This window comes from Ambystoma mexicanum, chromosome 14 (assembly GCF_040938575.1).
Source record: "Ambystoma mexicanum isolate Mex_15411 chromosome 14, UKY_AmexF1_1, whole genome shotgun sequence".
Taxonomy (NCBI): Eukaryota; Metazoa; Chordata; class Amphibia; order Caudata; family Ambystomatidae; genus Ambystoma; species Ambystoma mexicanum.
In genome coordinates this window covers 208590856-208610372 of record NC_090940.1, presented here as the reverse complement: position 1 = coordinate 208610372, position 19517 = coordinate 208590856, and the positions used below count along the sequence as shown (strand labels likewise).

At 45.0% G+C, this 19517-nt stretch overlaps 1 protein-coding gene across 1 annotated transcript in view; it reads left to right on the top strand.

Annotated features, from left to right (window-relative positions):
- TMX1 (thioredoxin related transmembrane protein 1) overlaps positions 1-19517 on the top strand; it is a 191605-nt gene that overhangs the window by 31029 nt on the left and 141059 nt on the right. The window contains exons 2-3 of the mRNA XM_069638937.1: positions 1690-1805; positions 2889-2934. Of these exons, the coding sequence (XP_069495038.1) occupies positions 1690-1805; positions 2889-2934 (162 nt within the window). The remainder of the gene's footprint in view (positions 1-1689; positions 1806-2888; positions 2935-19517) is intronic.

Sequence of the window (19517 nt, the reverse complement as noted above, 5' to 3'; positions counted from 1 at the left end):
ATCATGTTCAACAATATAGTGGAAGAGTATTATTATCCAGACGTTGGCGACCAGGAAACCGTATACTGGAAATCCGTAAACCGGATGGCAGCGTCCACTATGGGTTTGGCGAAGGATGGCCTTGTCGCGCAGCGACCAACTGTAGCTAGTGCCAGAGGAGATCGTGTATGACGCTACTATGAAGTTGGGGCACAATAGGAGGCAAAATGCTCGGAGTTAATATACATGGTGCTGTGATGAGATTAGTATATTAGCAGAGACAAAAGTATTCGAGATTTTAGGAATGATGTTTCAGATACCGCATATCTAAACACTGGGGTGAGATTGAGTCTGTGCAGCATAGCATAGCAGAGGGGGGTCATTGGTGTGCAGTCTATTCACTGTACGGTTGGTTTACGGCGCTGTGGTATAGGATGTTGCAGGCAGGGATAGGTTCGAGAATGTTCATTTTGAAACGGGGGTGGGGGGGTTAGACACTCTAAATGCAAGCGGCAGGCGATGTAAGTCAGAGGGTGCCCTTCAGAGGCAGTAACCAGGCATATGATGGTCAATGAAGAGGTTGCAACAACTTTGAATGGGAATAACGCAATGGGTGGAGGTGTAGCTTACCAGAATGGCTCCAAGAATAAATTGAGTGCAAGGGGTTGCGGCTTCTTCCGGCTCCGATGGGCTCGGGACAGGGGCCTTGAGCGTGGGCATTATGTGGGGGCCGGCATTCGCCTACCTGTTCCCTGTTTGGGTGAATAAGTATAGCTGGCTAGCTAGTTTATACTCCCAGATGCGTTTATGCAGATGGGGATTAAGTTAAGGGGAAAGGGGGCAGACTGGAGAGAGGATGCAGAATGGGTGGATGAATTAATATGAATGTAAGGATTAATGATAAAGAGCGTGGAAGGATGGATGATTCGAAGTTTGAGGACATATAATAGTGAATGAATGGATGTATGGATGGATAAATGTGTATGGATGGATAAATGTATAAGTGGGCTCAGGATTATTGAATAAACATGCAGGATAGGTGAATAAGTGAGTATGGGGATTGATAAGGGAATTTTAGGATGAGTAGTACTGGAGAAAGGAAGATCACATGCTGTAAGAATAGAGAAAGTTCACAGGAGGAGTGAGAGCCAAGAGATGGCGAGAATGTGCGTGTCGATAACAGATGGGTAAAGCAGGCAAAAATGGAGAATGCTATTTGTGCCCTATTTGGAGTATGTAGTTAAAACTACTGGCAGACCATACACTGTTGGAAGTGTCATCTATGCAAGGTGTCCTGCTTACACCTAAAATTATAATACAAGTCACGGAGGTCTGACGTTTTCAGGCTTCTTTTTTTTAAAATGTTTTATTAAGAGGGCACATTCAAGGCAGGGTTTGTCCTGGAACATCTTCATAACATTGTATAATGGAGGTGTATTATTATAATGCTATTTCATGATCATTTTCAAAAGTCTTACCTAAGCATTTTTGACTGTGAAGTGATGGGGTGATACCAACTTGAAAGATGTCCAGTGACTGTGATGAACTGTTAGCTGACCTTTGGACCATCCACCAGACTATTATCTGGTCAGGGTGGTAAACGCAGATATTTAAGTCCTGATTTTTTTCTAACTGCATTGTTACTGTGCCAACATGTCTGTTATTTATCCCCATATGCGCATTGTAAGTCGGATTTTCTTTTTTCTCCAGCTATGCTCCTTGGTGCCCTGCATGCCAGAACCTCCACCCTGAGTGGGAAAAATTTGCCGAATGGGGCGAAGACCTAGAGGTCAACATTGCCAAAGTTGATGTCACGGAAGAGCCAGGTATGGAACAGAGATGGCAATTAACTGTGTTCGTGCTCCCTTATTTCATGTGCAGATTTATGCAGGCACAGCCAGAATGTTTTACTTGGTGTTTGTTTCACAGAACCATGATGTGTTGGTCACTAGTCAGAGTAGCACTTTGAAACAATGTAAGCATGATATGCCTCATTGCTGACATCAGTTATGCAGTCAACTCGGTTTTAATATCCTGAACATTGTCAGAAGCTAGTGTACTCGCCCACTTCCTTAACAAGAGGGGCTAGCCTGGATCATTCAGGCTAAATGTCACAAAGCCCAACGTCATGCACTTGGCATTTAATACAGAGGGGAACCTCTAAGTGTAGGACTGCTTAGAATTACACTCTGGCAAAAAATGTTCACAGACTTCGCATATTAACAGAACAAAGGTGAAGATGGATCAAGCAATGGATGGTATAGTTGGTTTTACTTTCAACTTAAATCCTTATCCTACACAAGAGGAGATATGATTTGAAAAGTGAAAGCTTTGAGGATGGCTAGCTGCAGCATGAGGGCGGGCTATCTAGGGCTGGATCACATAGTCCAAGGTTCTTCAATCCTCTGAAAATACCTTTATCTGCATGATTTGGGATGTCCCAATGCTGGCCTCCTGGAACTCAACCCAAACCTTTTGGGTGATTGCATTGACAAATCCCTTAGAAATATGGGCACAGACAGCGATCAACACACTTTATTTTATTTTGCACATCTAAAAAGAGGAACGTAAACCCATTGTTTAGAACTAGAGGATTTTCCCGAAGAAGCCCAATCTAGCGTTAATTCTATAGGCTTGGGGAAAAATATATAGTATGAAGCTTATTCAGAAACGTATGTACATTTTTATTTGATTTATTAAAGTTTGGATAAAGTTGTAAATGCTTCAATTTTAAGAAAACAATGTATACTTTTATTATTTTGTAGGCATATGTGAGTGTTTTTGACATTGATGCCATTTTATATAGGTCAAATTGGTCAGGAGTTAGACCAGGCACTGTGAATCTCATGCATCTTAATGTTGTAGTGCTGTAACCTCCTTACTCTTACGTTCAAAAACATTTGTTTCAGGGCTGAGTGGTCGATTCATCATAACCGCGCTGCCAACTATTTACCAGTAAGTACATTACATTGTGTGTACCTGTTCATAAGCATGAAATCATTAGTATACACTAGTTGCAATTAACTTATAATTAGTTTTTCTTAGTGTAGCCTACCAATGTGTGTGGTCTTACAGTATTAGCAGAACCGGTTTTTCATTGCTAACTGAATTTCAGCAAAGGAGGGAGGTCGCGCTATTTGAACCGTGACCTACCTATTAATTGTAGGCTGATTTCATTAGTGGATGACAGCAACAAAATCTATGGGATAAATCTGTTTCTCATATTGGAAGCCTGGATTAATGACTCCATAGCCATTAGTCCTTTCCAAGCTGGCTTTACTAAGTCGGTGAGCACCCTGGATCAGGTCTTAAGACTCACTGTGATCATGAGGAAATATATTTAATTAAAAGGGGGTGCCTTGTAAATGTTGTTCGACCTCAAGGCAGCCTTTGACGGGATTCCAATAATGGAGCCCTGAAAAGCTATGTTAAAAAAGAATGTCCCTTCATCACTGTTGAAAGCCATAATGGAGCTATATGATGGTAGAAGGGCTCCAGTTTGATGGGGCCTTAGAGGGGAGTGCACTAGACAGTTTTGTATTGCCGAGGGACTAAGACAGGGTTGTATTTTAATACCCACTTTGTTCAATCGGTTCTACAAATGAATTGTGGTCCCAGACTGTGTTTAGAAAGTAAATTGTTGTAAGGCTAGGAAAAAGTAAATTGTTAACTCTCCTAGTTAATTTATCCCCTTTTTATATAATGGTATTGTGAATTTTGTGATTTTTGTTGCATTGTAGTTTTGTTTTATTCATTAATTGCACAAATCTGTGTGAATAACTGCTTCATACATGGGACCAGGTTTCTTGGTCAGGATCCCAGTACTCGCTGTTTTTAATTTATTTAAATGCCTTCTTGTTAATATACTCATATCAAATAATACATTTTTTTCATGTACATTTTTATTTAACATTTGCAATAAACAAAACGGGTCCCCTACCCTCTGCCCCCTTGACCCGTCCCAATTCCTCTTCAGATATTCCTTTCTCTGTGCTGGAGTATATTCAAGATCCTCGACCTTACATATGGCCAGGAACTTTGTCAGGAGACTTCCCTTCCCCCACCCCTTTTTGTCTTCCCTTTGTACACACCCCTCTTACACCAAGCACAACAGCTTAATTTTCCTCTGGCACCAAACTCCTCATGAGTCTTTTTGTAAGAACTTCATTACCAAGTCCCATCAGCTACAAACCCCTGATGGTTACCATGTATGGAGTACAATACCCATTCCATGGATGCAAACTGCCAGACTTTACTTACCCATTTGTATTCTGTGGGTGGTTCCTTCGCTTTCCATTTCTGCGCAATCACTAGCCCCTGATAGCATCAGTATTATGTACACCTTTTTCTGCGCTTTAAAGGGAAGCTCCTCAATTAGCCCTCCAATTCCCAGCATAGCTCCTCCAATATTTTTACAGTTGATCCCTACCATTTCCTCTTATCGCCCCCCCCATATCCCCCAGTATTGCTGTTCAGGGCCTCTGACTTGTGTTGTTTTTTTTTTTTTTTAACCCCGCTATTTCTCTAAATCTCCCCAGCTCCCTTTCTAGGGCCCTAATTGACTTTTCATGGTCCGTAATGGTTAACAGCATATCATTTGCAAATGTAGATACTTTATGGGGGTGCCTACCGAATGAAATGCCTGCAATGTCCGAAGAGGCCCGTATTGTAGCTAGGAGTGGTTCCAGGTGTATTGGGTATAGCAGAGGGGGCAGGGGGAAAGCCTTGTTTCGTAGTCTTGTTACTTTGACCTGTTCTGAAAGCTGACAGTTTATCAGCAGCCTGAGGCTTGTGTTAGAATAGTTAGCCTTTATCATCCCTATTATTTTATTTCGTGAATCCCATTTTCCTCATGTTGGCGAACATTAACTGCCATTCCACGGTGTCCAGTTAAAGTTACGAAATCAAAAGGTATCGAATGCCAAAGATAAGAGTGCATTCGACCGAAAACAAAAGGATTGACTTTTTCTTTTTTTTTTTTTTTTTAATGTATCTTTGTATTTTTTTATTTAGTATAGGTAAAGGTGTTTTTACACCAAAATAAATAAATAATTCAATCCTTTTTTTCGGTCGAATTGACTTGACCCTTTTGTCATTCCACCCTATCAAACGCTTTTGCTGTGTCTAGGGCAAGAAAAAGCGCTCGGACCTTTTATTATGTTCACCTTTTCTACTAAGTGTACCACTCCTCTAGTGTTGTCCGCAGTCAGGCTTCCATGTATAAATCCCGATTGATCTTTGTCAATGAGTTTCGGGCTTCTATCCTTGTTGCCAATATCTTTGTGTACATTTTTGCATCTATATCTATTGGCGCTATCGGCCTATAGGATTTGCAGTTGCTGGGTCTTTGCCTGTTTTCGGAGAAGGACTACCATCGCTTTTTCCATTGAGTCATTTTCCCTCCTTCCCCAAATTCATTACATAGCAGTACTAGAGCAAGTTCTTCCCTCCAAAAATGTGCAGAAATCGGCTGTATATCTGTCCTGCCCTGGTGCTTTGTTATTGGGCAGAGAGTTAATTGTCCTGTGGACCTCCTCAATTGTTTATCCTGTTCACCTCCTCAATTGTTTATCCTGTTCTAGGTCTAGCCTTTCTTGGGTTGATAAAGACGGGAGATGCAATTTTTCCAAATAGCCTTGTTGTGCCTGTTCTGGGGGTCATCCTATTTGTACAGCTCTGAGTAAAACTCTGTGAATTCTCTGATCTCTGCTTGCTCGGTACTCTTTCTCCCCCCCAACCACCCTTGCCCCCACCGTCCTTTACCTAGTTGAATCCTTATTATGGTCCTGTCTTTTTCTTCCTTCCGTAGCAGCCGGGCTAGCAATCTATCCGCCTTGTTGACTTTTAAGTAGTATTTTCTTTTTAAGGTGTAGCAGTTTGCAGTACCTCCAATTGACCCCTTATGGCCATATATTGTCTTCGGGTTTCCCCACTGGCCCCGAACCCCATCTTGGACATCACCTGTTTTAGGTTGCATTCTAGCTCTCTCCAACTGTCTATTTTCCCTGTCCCTTCTGGTTTTAGCTGCTATGATCTTTCCTCTAATTGTGTCCTTGAATGCTTGCGTCTCCCAGCTTGTTTATTTGAAAAAAATCTTCAATAGTCTTTCTGATCTCTTCCCTAATTGGGCCCTCTTTAAATATATACAAAAGGAATTTCCACTTCCACAGCCCCTGTGAGTTGGGCCCTCTTTATTGTAATCGTGATTGGTGCGTGATCTGATGGCGCTATAGCCCCTACCTCTAGGTCTCCTACCCTGCCAAATAGGCTTCTGGAAATCCATGTGTAGTCAATCCTCGAAGAGGATCTATGAACGTGGGAGAAGAATGTGTAGCCCTTCGCTTCCCCCTTCTTTTCCCCCTCCAAGCAGCCACCAACGCCAGTTTATCAATTTTTCCTTTTCAGTTCTTTCGAGGGTCTCCCCTGGGTCCCCGCTCTACCTGTGCTCCTATCTGCCCCCAGCTCACAGGCCATATTTAGAAATATTTCAAAGAAGGTAGCAGGCGCTCCTCTCCAGAAAGAACATGGCATGATAACCTGTTCTGAGATGAGTTTGCAGCACACGCTTTTTGCTCACTGTACCTTTCACAGATGGGAAATATACATTTGCAGATCGGTCTTTGTCCCGCCCACATGGGCAGTCCAGCACCGAAATGCTATGGCAATTCCTCTCTGAACAAGAGTACAAAAAGCAACCCCATACACGTGTTTCAGCCTTGTTGGGCCTCATCAGTGAGGTGAAGCTTTGTCTCTGAGCACATATTTAGGAATAACCCGCCTTTTTGGCAAAGCCCCCCAGCTTGTCAAATTTCTGTTGAATAAATTTGTCTTGCCCCATATTGGGTGCGTATATAGTGGCTATAGTGTACCTCTCACCGCCTAACTGTAGTCTTGCCGCCAGATATCTACTGGTTGTATCTTTCTCCCATTCTGTTGCTGTGAGACCGAGGGAGGATATTATGCCAGCATTACCCCGTATTTAGTTTTACCCTCATTTGATTGATCTATTTTGTTATGGTCCTGGAGTGTAATCATATGCACGTCCTTCGCTTGGATATGTGTATCCTTTAGTGCCAGAAGATCGGTTTATCCCTCTTCAAAAATCTCTAACTTTTTACTTTTCAAGGGGGAATTAAGCCATTTGACATTTAGCGACTTGATGGTCATATTGCTAGCCCTCGCCATTCCCAGTACCTTAAGTCTGCTTTTATGCAGCTCTATGGCCAGGATGGGTCCCTCCCCCGACACCCCTCCCTCACTGGTATTGAGCCCTTTCCGTCCCCAGGTCTTGCGAACTACAGGCTCGCCCAAGCACAGATTTGAATCCCAATACCCACTTTCCCCATAACCCCAAACTGTTCTCAGTCAGTAGCGTTTGCCCTCCCTGGGCTGTTCTGATCCTTGTGAATCTGGAGCCATCCTGGTCTTCGAATGTCAGTGTCAAAGGCCCCTGGGCCCCTCTTATTGCTTTTCACCTTTGTCCATTCCCATGACTACTTTGTACCCGGGGCCCTTGCTCCTTTTTCGCTGCGACCTGCTTCTTTCTTTTTCCGTCTCTATTCCTAGGATGTCCCTTCTTTGCGGTGTTTTCCTTCCCACTCGAACACCATGCCGAAAGGAAAGGTCCAGCGATACCCAATGCCCTTTTCGTTGAGGAATCTCACTGCCGGGCCCATTCTCCTCCTCTTCAGTAGTGTTATGTTGGATAGGTCCTGGAAGAGTTGGATGTCTGCTCCGTTATATATTAAAATTGTTTCGTTCTCCTAGCTGCTCAGAGGATTTCCTCTTTCTGCCCATACGCCGCCAGGGTATCTCTGGCCTTGCCCTTGGTTCTTTCCTCAGTGGACCAACCTTGTGTACCCTGTCCAGTATTAATCCATCTTCCTCTTCCAACTCTAGTAAGCCTGTAAATAATTGCTGAGCCGCCGCCTTAAGATCTTTATCTGAAACCTCTTCTGATAGGCCTTTAGTCCGCATGTTCGACCTGCTTGACCTGTTTTCCAGGTTTTCGGTCTGCAGCTCCAGTTGTGGGTGGCTGCTGCCAGCTTTTCAATTAGATCCTCGGTTTTTCTTGTGTCATCCACCAGTTCCTGCAGCGCCGTCTCGTTCGTATCTGCTCTTTCTTCCAGTTTGTTAATATCACCTTTTACCTTGTGGAGAATTGAAGCCCCGTTTTCCCTGATCCTATCCAGCTGTGTCTCCACTGTACCTGTATCTCCAATATCTTCTGAGTATTTCTTGCATTATTTCCTGGTCAGGTATTTCCTCTTATTGTGTGGTCTTGTTTTCCTGGCCTTCCATGATCCCCTCCGTCTCGGGCTCGGAATCTGTGTCCTTTCTCCACATTTTTTAAATGGGGCCCCCCTGTGCCTTTTTGGTCCCCTTTATGGCTATTTGAGGGTCTTTCCCTTTGCTCTTTGACATCCTCCTCTTCAGTGTTCCCCTTTGCTTTGTTACAGATAATTGTTTTGGGCGAAATCCTTTCCCTTTGCTGTCCGTGGAGACTTCCTTATTTCCGTTCCGCCCCTCTGCCCCCGATGTCCTTGGGGCCTTTGTGGGTTCTTTGTCCCCCGCGCCCCTACTGCTTCTCTGTGGTCTTCAAGAAGGGGATTTGCTTCAGTTTTAATGGAAGGGAGGACTGGACTTCCTTTCTTTTTGTTCTTCACCCTTCTACCTCTGGGGTACCTTGTTCTTCCCCCCTGGACTCCCTTCCTCCTTCGTTGTGGGCTCTTGACCCTTGTGCACCAGGCCCCTCGCTTTTTTTTTTTCTTTTCTTCACCCTCCTCAGGGGGAGGAGGGGGATTTGTCCAAGTCTGCTCCTCCCCGGGCCCCAGGCTGTGTTCCTAGGAATCCTGTGTATGCTCCGGGGGCTGGTTGGGGGGGGGGGGGTACAGAGGCCTGAGTCTCACCTCGCAATGCAGCCCGGTCTCCTCCTCTGGCTCTTGTCGTTGTCCCGGCCCTGCTCCGCCTTCGTCTCCTGGAGCCTCCTGCTTCTCTTGCTCAGCTCGGCTTCCGATCGGCTCCTTCTCCGACACTGTTGGGCTTCACTCACCGCTCCGCTCCCTCAATATCTGGCAACCTCTCCTGGCTGGGGCTCGCCTGTGGAGGCCCTGTCTCTCCCTCACTAGTCTTCACGGCGGGGCTCCACGTTGCTCCTCTGCAGGGATACAAGGTTGCAGCACCTCGCAGAACAGGTCGGGCGCACCGCAGCTCCTCTCCTTCAGGGTTGAACAATCAAGTTCTGGTGACCTCTGCCTTCACTTGCGAGACTTGCTGTTCTGCGCTTCCAAGGGCTTTGGGTTGGCGCAGCTACGGCTCCGTTCACAGTTGCGGTCCTTCAGTCCCTCTCCTGTCTTGCACTTTCCACTCGCCACTGACCTTGGGCGGCATTACTTTTCTCCTTTTTTTAAAAAAATTTTTTTGCATGTAGAACTATATCTGCTCCACTTTAGAGCTTGCAGCATCCGTGCCTGGGGAGGAAATCACCCGCATAGCTTTCCCGCTTGTGCGGGTCTGGAGAGCGTCTTTCACAGTGCTCTCCCTAAGGTGGCCATCTTGGAATCTCAAATAATGAATTTTAACCATCAATTTGATCAACTATATAATTACACATGCAGTTTTACACATGCGGTTATGGGTTTTTGTGTGGTTAGCATTTTTGATAATGTACACTTGTGAATTTGTATCAGATGTATACTTATTACTGTACTTTTACGGTTACAACTGAAATACATTTGAAAATGATGATACTTTATCCAATTTGTCGTGGCACACTTTATTATTTTTTTTTTCTTACCCTTTAATAGCCACGTCTGTGACAGGCCTTTGTCACATGATTTTGTTATTTCTTTGTGTAGTCTTAGCAGAGATTGGAAGGGAAACTCAATCATAGTTTTTATCTTTTTGCTCTCAAACATTTTGGAAATATTAGTATACTGTCCGACGAGAATGCTCAGAGATTTCAAACCCCCCAACACTCCAGTTGTCTCTGGATTAGTTCCCTGGCCCTATCTGTCGCCATCTCGTTCCTCTCACACAGTCTTGGTTATCTTTCTCAGTTTGTCCAGCTGTTAAGTGATGCTTTTCAGTATCCCCACTGGATGCAGAAAACAATTACATTGGCATGTAATAATTGGTAATATCAATCCTTTCATTCCAGTGAAATGAAATAAACGTTCACATTGCCCCCCCCCCTTCTTCTTTCATTCTCTAATGGCCATTTCTCTCATTTTAGCTCACTAATCTTTGCACAAAATAACCCAGGTTGTTTTCCTTAATCTCTCTTGGCTGGTATTGTTTACTGACACATAGTAGACGATCTGGAAGCATAGTTTGCGAGCTACATCTTTTATTGTACTGTATGCTAAACCTAGTCTTTAAATTATTCTAACTTTGCTATTCCGAATGTGAACTGCATTATTTAGCAAAAATAACCGAAAGTTAGAGAGAAATGTCTCCTGTTTTGATGTCTTGGCCATTTTTATGAATGGAATATAGGTACTGTTCGGAATTCAGGTACTAAGGGGCAAACAATCAAGTTGCAAGCTACTAGCCAGCCATCAGTCATTTTCCACCTCAATTCTATACATCCACAAAACGCCTAATTTCTTACTCGCCAAGAGTTAAATATCACTAGCCAATGGCTAGCGGCAAGTACGAATTATGCAATCTGAGAAATACTATATTAGTAGAACACAATTCTTTTTCCTGGAGGATCCTGTAGCCTCTAACTCATGAGTTCACTAGATGCAGTTACTCATCCCTTGTTTTGTAGCCGATTCTGGAAGGCAGCTTTCATTTTGTGCAATTGTGTATACTATTGCTGAACAGGCGTTTCAACCTATATTCTGTTTTTTTGATTCGGTAAGAAACGAATGAATATTGTGTTGTGTAATACGGAATGGAGGTGTTTCCTGTTGGCCTGACCGAATGCATGATACCCCCATAAACATTTCCGCTCTTTGTCATGCTGCAATGTAAAAACGATCCCTAAATGTACTCATTTGTTATCATTTTTTCGCCTCTCAACAATGCCTCCATGTGATAGTGTAACAAAATAACTGTGGCCTTGATTTAGCCTGTTTCTAGAGGTGAACGTAATCGCACAGAAAGTAAGTGCAGCATTCTGCACTCGCAGTGCCGTAGCATTTAAGTGCACCCTTAGGCAGGTCATGTCATGCATGATACTGTAATGTAGACCTGTATGAATTGTTTCTTTTTCAGCGATTTAGTCTCCGGACAAAGCATTTTGCAGGGATTGAAATTAAGATCGGATAAGCAGGTGCTAAATCAGGTTCCGGTATCCAGTTTTAATCAGTGACCTGGAGATACCGCTGGGGAACGAGGAGCTAGTGCATAGCGTTCCGCAAATCTAACTACCATATAACATACAAACATGTAATTTAATGCATATTTCACCCCTCATGCTTTAAAAGATGTGTACTAATCTGTATTGATGGATCGTCCCAAACGCACTGTTTTATATTCCCATAGGTGTTTGTTTGCCAGCCATCATTTGGCTTGAGCCAAAAGTAGCTCCTAATAGCTGTTAAAATAACCAGGCTGTTCTAAGCTAAAAGCAGGAGCCTAATTGCTCCCAGTTCCCCTCAATATCTAACTCTTTTTTTGGTTTTGTTTAATAAGAATTCAGTCAGATCTGCAAAGCCCGATTTCTCATTCTTACTATGCTACAGTGCTTCTTTGATACAGACGTACATTTTAATCTGCGTGTGTTGTCTCGAGGCCACTTAGAATCGTTTGGGGCTCTTTGAGCAGTGTTGCGTGAAACCAGTGTCACTACTCGATTGCAAATGAATATTGCACTTGGAGAACACGCTATGGTTTTGGCATGTTGGGACCTTTTAATAAACATATGTATTAGATTACCGCCAATCTGTGACATCTATTTTACAATGGCCCCATGCGTTATTGCGACCTTCCCACATGCGGGTGCCAGAGCCACAGTACTTCATTGCAGCCTTTCCTTTTGTAAAACGTTTGATGCAGCTGTTTAGATGTACTGCTTCGGGGAGCAGCAAGGGAGCACTACAGAGAAATCCTCTTTCTGAGCAGGATGAAATAATGCTGATTCAAGCTGAGGATATATCTATAGCTGTGCCAATATATGCCATTGTTATTGGCGAGCGCACTGTCCTTTTGTGCTCAATATAATGGCGCTATGCAATTAGCTCTTATTTTTTCGATCGGGCCAACAGACCCACACCTTCCCAGCTAGATTCCTGCTTTTTAAATCCCACAGTGCTGTGGAAGCACACAGGTCAATGTTCAACACAATCTTGTTCGATTTGGTCTCAATAGCAACTCACTTTGCAGTAGGCTGCGGTGGATTCTGTCAGACCAAATGACAACGCCCCTTTGTTACTGTGCATTAGCTTTTGAGAACACACAGGTCAACATACAATACAATCTTCTGCTTTTGACTAAAGCAAACGCACAGAATAACATTTCTCTCTTGGGCCTACACTGAATCAAAAGCCTGTTTAGCAATAGGTTACGCAGTTGCAGAAAGTGAAGGCTGCATCCTGCAGTCGGCACCAAACACCTATAGTAGCAGTTAAGATGTGTTGTGCACTTTAGGTCACGTATGTTCAGTTCCTCGGTGCAGAAACTGGTCCAGGTAGAAAGCTGGCACCCTGGCCTGGGTCGCCCCATCGACTGTACACCAGAATATCACGTTTCTCCCACCACACACTTCTCCCATTTTTTAAGATGCAGTGACCCAGTTCACTGAGGTGCTAAATCCAGGATGATCGACTTCATAGGAAGTCGGCACCAAGATCATGGTAAACTGAAAAGGGATTAAACACAGTAAAGTCTCCGAAAGTTGCATGTGTAGTCACCTATACTTCCTGTTTTATGAAAGACGTTGTAATGATGGCTCTGCCAATCTTTGCCAGCAGAGCCCTTTATCACATAGTCCTGTGCTGGCACCTGCCGTGCCTCCTCTGCCCCTCTTCACCCATCTCACGTCCGCCCTTCCTTGCCTCCTCAGGTACTGGCCCCCATCTCCCTCTTCTCTCTACGCACACACAATCAGTACCCATAAACCTTCTATGCTGGTGAACACCTACACAGACCTTCACATTCTAACACATAGACACACCCACACATTCATAAAAACACACTGATCCTCACGCGCACGCATCTTTTGTTTTAAACACTTAACCTTTCTTTCCATGTATTCCTTCTCAATTTAAGTAAAATGCGTTACTTATCACATCTGTCCCTGCTCACACCATGGCTCCTTGTTCAGGGCCGTGATTGTGTTTTTAAAATGTCTATTTTGTAGGTGGGGCAGAATTTCATTTTTGCCCGTGGGCTCCTGAAGTTGTTTTGGAGGGGGCCTTCACTTTTTTTTTGCTTATTTCCGGTTTTCAAATTCTTATTTATTTACTTCTATTTTGTGGCCAAAAGGACTTCTACTGTAAGAGATCCTCCTGCAACCTATTTCTGTGCCGCCCTTAGTAGAGCTTATGACTACTAGGGCAGGGTGCTTTTTTTTTTTGTTTTTTTTTTTGTTTTTTTTTTGGCCGCAGATTGTTTCCATGACCCTGAAAGTGTGGAGACACCAGGTGTGTAGTCATCCTTACTGCATTAGTAATCAAATCCATGTCGGCTAGCCATTGGAGTGCTAATGTCCATCCTTATTGTCTCTGTGATCCAAGAAGCAGGCTTAAAATGCCCATTTTGCTGACATGGACTCACCCCAGCACCCTTGGCTGTGGTTTAAACTGGTGTAGACTAGTTTAAAGTCCATAGATTTCGCAATCCAGGTCCTGTGTATAGTGGGTTTTTAGGGCCAGCTTCATTGCCTGGTCACCAAAACCTTTGGCGTTTTCTTCATGGGACATGGTATCCGATTTATGCTTTGCTGCTATTCTTTAAATCCTTTTTGCCCGAGAGTCTAATGTTGGGAGCGTTCCTGGCCTGGATGTCAATTGGCTTCCTGCCAGTGCTGATCCTATACCACCTCCTACTATTATCTTTTCCCTAATGGCTGGCAGCCCTTTAATGGCCCCCTAAGCTGTTTTAGAATAATGTTTGGGTTCTTTCTCTCTCTCTTTCTTTCTCTCTCTTTCTCTCTTTCTCTCTTTCTCCCTTTCTCCCTTTCTCTCTTTCTCTCTTTCTCTCTTTCTCTCTTTCTCTCTTTCTCTCTTAGCCAGACCTACACCAAATGGCTAAACTCGCCTGCTTTTCCTCAGCTGTTTACTTCAGATTAAGCCCTGTAAGTACTTGTTCCCAGATCCGAAAATGTCCCTTGATTTATTCAACAGGAAACGGAGTTCAAAGTAGTGGGCTTTAAAGGTTCATCGCCCAACAATGTTTTCCGTTGATGAGTTGGCTTTGTGGACCCTCTTTAACCATCCTTTCCTGGCCTGCTGTTTCTCAAACCCTGAACTGCCGTTCTTTTTGCCCGTCTCCTAGTGTATCTCCACTGGCTGTTGGCCCGTTCTGCTTCACCTGTGGGGTAGAAAGAGAACTCTGCTTGCTTTATCCTGTAAACACATCTGACCTATGATACTTGGGCCCATGGAGTCCTTTTAAGTGACTTACTAATGTACTTGCATGAATAAAGACATTTTTCCAGCTCCCCCTTACAGCGTTGGAGTTTTTAGAACATAGACTGGAATTTTAGAGTGTGCCAGTGACTCATTATAGGTATTACATAAAATGAATCACAGCAGCTCGCCATGTGCCTATAAAATAGTGTGACAGTAACCACTAGGGGTTACATTGTTTCACATTTTTTCTAAAGGTGAAATAGGAGCTACAGAGGCCCATTACTGTAATCCTAGTTTTACTCTGTTGTGTTGTCCTTTTGGTGATTGTTCCAACCCCATTCGATGATTTACCTAGTCCCAGTAATCACCTGTTTGGTTACTGCTGTATGTACTGGAAGGAAGCTGGATCAGTGCCTTATCCCTTTGCTCTTGCTTTGTTATATACTAATGCATTGCAGTGTGTGTCTTAAATTTTTTTCTCTATCTTCAGCCCCCCCTCCCCCGGGGTATCAATCTGCCATGTGTTTGTCTCAAACTATTACTTCGGGGGTTGAGGGGGGGGGGGGGGGCATGCTCTCTTCCATAAGCGGAGGCCCAGGTCAAACGGTATGTCAACTCGTAAACTCTTCAAAGCACAATTCCGTGCATGGATCGTGTCCCATGCAACGGTGCACAGGGCGCCTCTCTATTCGCACATGGGGGCAACGCAGTGCCCCCGGCATCCAGTAGGTCACAAAGGACAGTTGTGCAGCAATAAATTAAAGCTCTGCGTCCGGCACCCCCACACCGCCACATTCCCAAGGGAGAACCAGGGTGTCCCAGCTCACACGTGGGGGCCACGGGTGCCAGGCCAGCTGGCACAGTTGGGACCTTATTTCGGCAAAGAATTTCACCCCAGGCCATAGCGGGATGTTCTGAAACGGATATAAAAGTTTGGGGACTATCATCATTTTGGCGAGCGCGACCTGGCCGAGAAGGGACAGAGGGAGCCTACACCATCTTTCAACCTTGATCCGCATATCATTCAGGTACCTGGTGTAGTTGTCAGCCAGTAGTGTCGTAGCATCCAGACTCCCTTGCATGCCCAGGTATCTAACCGATTTCTGCTCCCACCAAAACTCCCCAGTATCCTCTGGTTTATTTGTGCCTTCATTTAACGGGAATTGGATGGATTTATTCAGAGTCAAGACATTCACCCGAAACATACCACCTCCTGCGAGATCGGTCCCAGGTTGACCACCGGGTCTTTGATGTAAGGAATGGCATTGTCCGCATACAGCGGCACCAGTTCTCTTGTGCCACCTAGCGCTAAGCCTCTTGCGAGGTGTAATTTCCGCAGGAGAGCCGCCATTGGCTTGATCCCCAAGGCAAAACCAGCGGTGATAGCGGGCAGCCCTGTCTGGTCCCACGCCCCAGCAGAAAAGGCATAGATCTGCCATCGAGCCCACTCTGCACATTCGCGCCCACGTATAATAGCTGCACTGCCATCAGGAAATACCCGGGAGCGCCCACCTGTCGCAGGACTGTAAAAAGATAGTCCCACTCAATGGGATCAAATGCCTTTTCCATGTCAAGGAGTGCCGCAACTGCCTGTACCGTAGGGTCAATTTGGGCCAGAATAGCAAAAAGCCTACACAGATTCAGTGAGGTCGTCCTCCCAGGAATAAATCCCGACTGATCCACATGGACTATACTAGAGACATGCGGGAGCAATCGGTCCGCCAGCACCTTGACAAAGATCTTCGTGTCCAGGTTGAGTAAAGAAATAGGGTGGTACGATGATCACTCAGCGGGTCTTTCTCAGGTTTTGGTATGAGCGATTTCTGCTTCCCTCAATGTTGGTGGGAGCTGGCCCACCTCCATTGCCTCCTCCCAGACAGTTGGCAGGTGCTGGGCTATTTCGGAGCCGAATTCTTTATAAAATTCGGCGGTGATCCCATCCGTGCCTTGGGCCTTAGCCGACTGCAGTGAACGGATTGCACATAGAATCTCCATTCTTAATGCGTGCTTCAAGGGCTGCTGCAGCCTCTCCTTGCAGCATAGGTAGAGATGCCTCCTGCACATACTGCTCTAGCTTGGAGGCCGGGGTTGAACCCCTGGATCGTACAATAGTTTGTAATATCTGCGAAAGGTGTCCAGGATAGCGTCTGGCTGGACCACCACCTCACCACCCTCGGTTCTCAGCAGCAACGCCAGCGGTTCCCCTCTCCTGTCAGATCGTCGCCACAAGTTGCCGGCCCGGTCTGCCCTCCCCATAGCAGCGTCCCATTTCCGGTCTGCCCAGGTATTTGATCTCCCGGTCTGCCAGGTCATTAAATCGATCCAGCACTTCCCTGATGTTACTCCTGTGTTCAGTGCCTCCTCTACTTTGAAAGTCTTTAAGCTCCTTGTCAGTTTCCGAAAGCTGCCTTCGTATCATCTTCAGACTCCCCAACTCTAGCGACAGGCACCCGCTCCGCAGCACGAACTTGAACCCCTCCCATGTGGAGCCCATCGACTGGTTGTCAGGTTCTCCTGAAAATACTGTCTGACCAAGCTTAATAGTTCCCTTTTGTACAGTATATCGTGGCGGGCAGCCTCTTTGAGCCTCCAGAAGGGGCGTGGAACAGCTTCACCTCCTGCATTCAGGGGCCATAGAACAGGCGAGTGATCGGATAATGTTCTGGGGAGAAGGGAACAGTCAGCCGTCCTGCGGACCAGGGGGAGACACACCAGCACGTAATCTATGCGTGAGGATGTATTGTGCACCTTAGAAATGAAAGAGTATTCCCTACACTCTGGCCTGAGCAGCCGCCATACATCCCTCAGTTCCAGTTCAGTCATGCAGTACCTCACATCTTAGTGGCTTTGGACCGCGGCCTTGTACACCCCCGTGCCCCCCCCCCCCCCCAAATCTGTCTCACTACGGCTCCGGGGATCTGAACCCAGTGAAGGACCAGCAACAGTGTGGTCCGGTGCCACGTGGGCTTTCATTCTAAGGACTCGGATTGGTCCCCTTTGGTGAAACTACAAAGCGGCCGGTGTAAGAGGTCAAAGTGGTCATACAAGGGTCAAGTCAAACCCCTTGTACAATCGAAAGTCGTTGACACGCTGAGGAAACAAAGTGAATTGTGTTACTGGGGGCAAATGTGAACCTGACTGAGGGATACCTACGAATTTGGGTGACCAGTTACAACCCTGAGAACATTGTGTTAATAGTGCGTGAAGCCTGGCTGGGCGCTTTAAGGAAAGCCTGGCTGGGGGCTGAGACCTGTATTTGGATAAGAAGTAAACCTAGGGGGTCTACAGTGATTTTCTCTGAACTGTGACAAGTGTGAACCCTACGGAGGGATGCCAGTAGTAAGGCTAAGGGAAATTAGTCATGCATTGTGATAAAGTTTAGTTTAATTCATTTATTTGTATAGCGCAACCAAGCCCAAAGGCATCAGGGCGCTTTTCCTACAAGTTACAGAAACAGAAATACAAACAATAATACAGACAGGGTTACAGTATAAACATTTCCAATATACAACGGTCAAAAGTAGGGTACAACAGTTATTAATAACCAGAGAAAATGACATTACATATATACAACCTTCAGTAAGTACCTCAAATAGTGATAACCACGGTTGGCATAATGGATTATATAATCAGATTAAGGTCTTTCTTTTGTAGCCAGAGTTTCGCTTTTTTTCCGGAAAAGGAGGAATGATGGTTCCTCTCTTACAGATACTGGTAAAGCATTCCATTTTTTGGCAGCGAGGACTGCGAAACTAACCCCACCTGCGCGTTGTAGTTTAAAACGTGGAATGGTGACACAGTGAGACTGGGCTGTTCTGGTGGGTCGTGTAGATGTTTGTCTGGAAATGTTGGATAAGTAGATAAGAGCTTGGTTGGATAAGCACTTATGGGTGAGGGAGAGTGTTTTGAGGTCAATTCTTTGCTTAATGTTAAGTCAATTTATAGTGTGTCTAGTTGCAGAGATATGTTGAGTCCTAGAGATGTTTAGCGCTGCTCTGATCGCATTATTTTGCATGACTTGCATTTTGTTAAGGTTATGTTTTGAAGTGCCCAGATAGAGTGCATTGCAATAATCGAGCTTGGATAAAACTAGTGCTCTAGCTATTGTAATGCAGTGAGTTGTAGACAGATATAGGTGACGGGCAGTGATAAGCTTGCAGTTGCGGGCTGTGGAAGAAGCCAATGCATTAGTTTGTCTTTTAAAGTGATTGTAGCGTCGATGTAGATACCTAATGTTTTCACGGCATTGGCAACTTTGATTATATTGCCATCAGTATTGATTGAGGAGAATGTTTCGCCCAGTTTGTTCAGGTTAGTATGAAGATTCTAAGAGAAGCAGCTCTGTCTTCTCATCACTAAGGCAGTGTCTGTGCTTCGCCATTCATGCTTGCATAATGAGGTAAATGTCGTTCAGGGTCTTGCTGTCTACAGTGTGATCACCAGCGATAGTGATGAGTATCTGGGTGTCATCTGTGTAATTAGTGTATGTGACACCCAGATAGTCAAGTTTAACAAGTAGAGGCTTAGTGAACACTTTCTAGAAAGTAGGGGACACACATGACCCTTGTGGAACCCCACAGGTCCCTGAAGCAGGTGAGGCATAGGCTGAAGGTGCAAAGAGCCTCCTAGATCTATTGTTGAGGACGGACTCGATCCAAGCGTTCGCTTTGTCTGAAGTGTGCGGCAGATGAGAGGTGTTTACATAAGATTTTATGGTTCACCTGATCAAATGCCACTGATAGGTCAAGTAACAGTAGCAGCGCGAGTTGTCCCTTGTCTTTCAAGATCTGGATTTGAGTCTTGAGATCAAGAAGTGCTGTTTCTGTCCTGTGTTTGGGTCTGAATCCAGATTGTCTCGGTCCTAGCAGGTTATTAGTTTCCAGATAATGCTCTATCTGCAGATAAACTGCTTGGTCCAGCAGGAAAGGAACCGTTGTGATGGGTCTGTAGTTTGAAGGGTTGTTTGGATCTAGTGATGGTTTCTTTAGCAGTGGGAGTACCCAGGCGTCTTTGAGA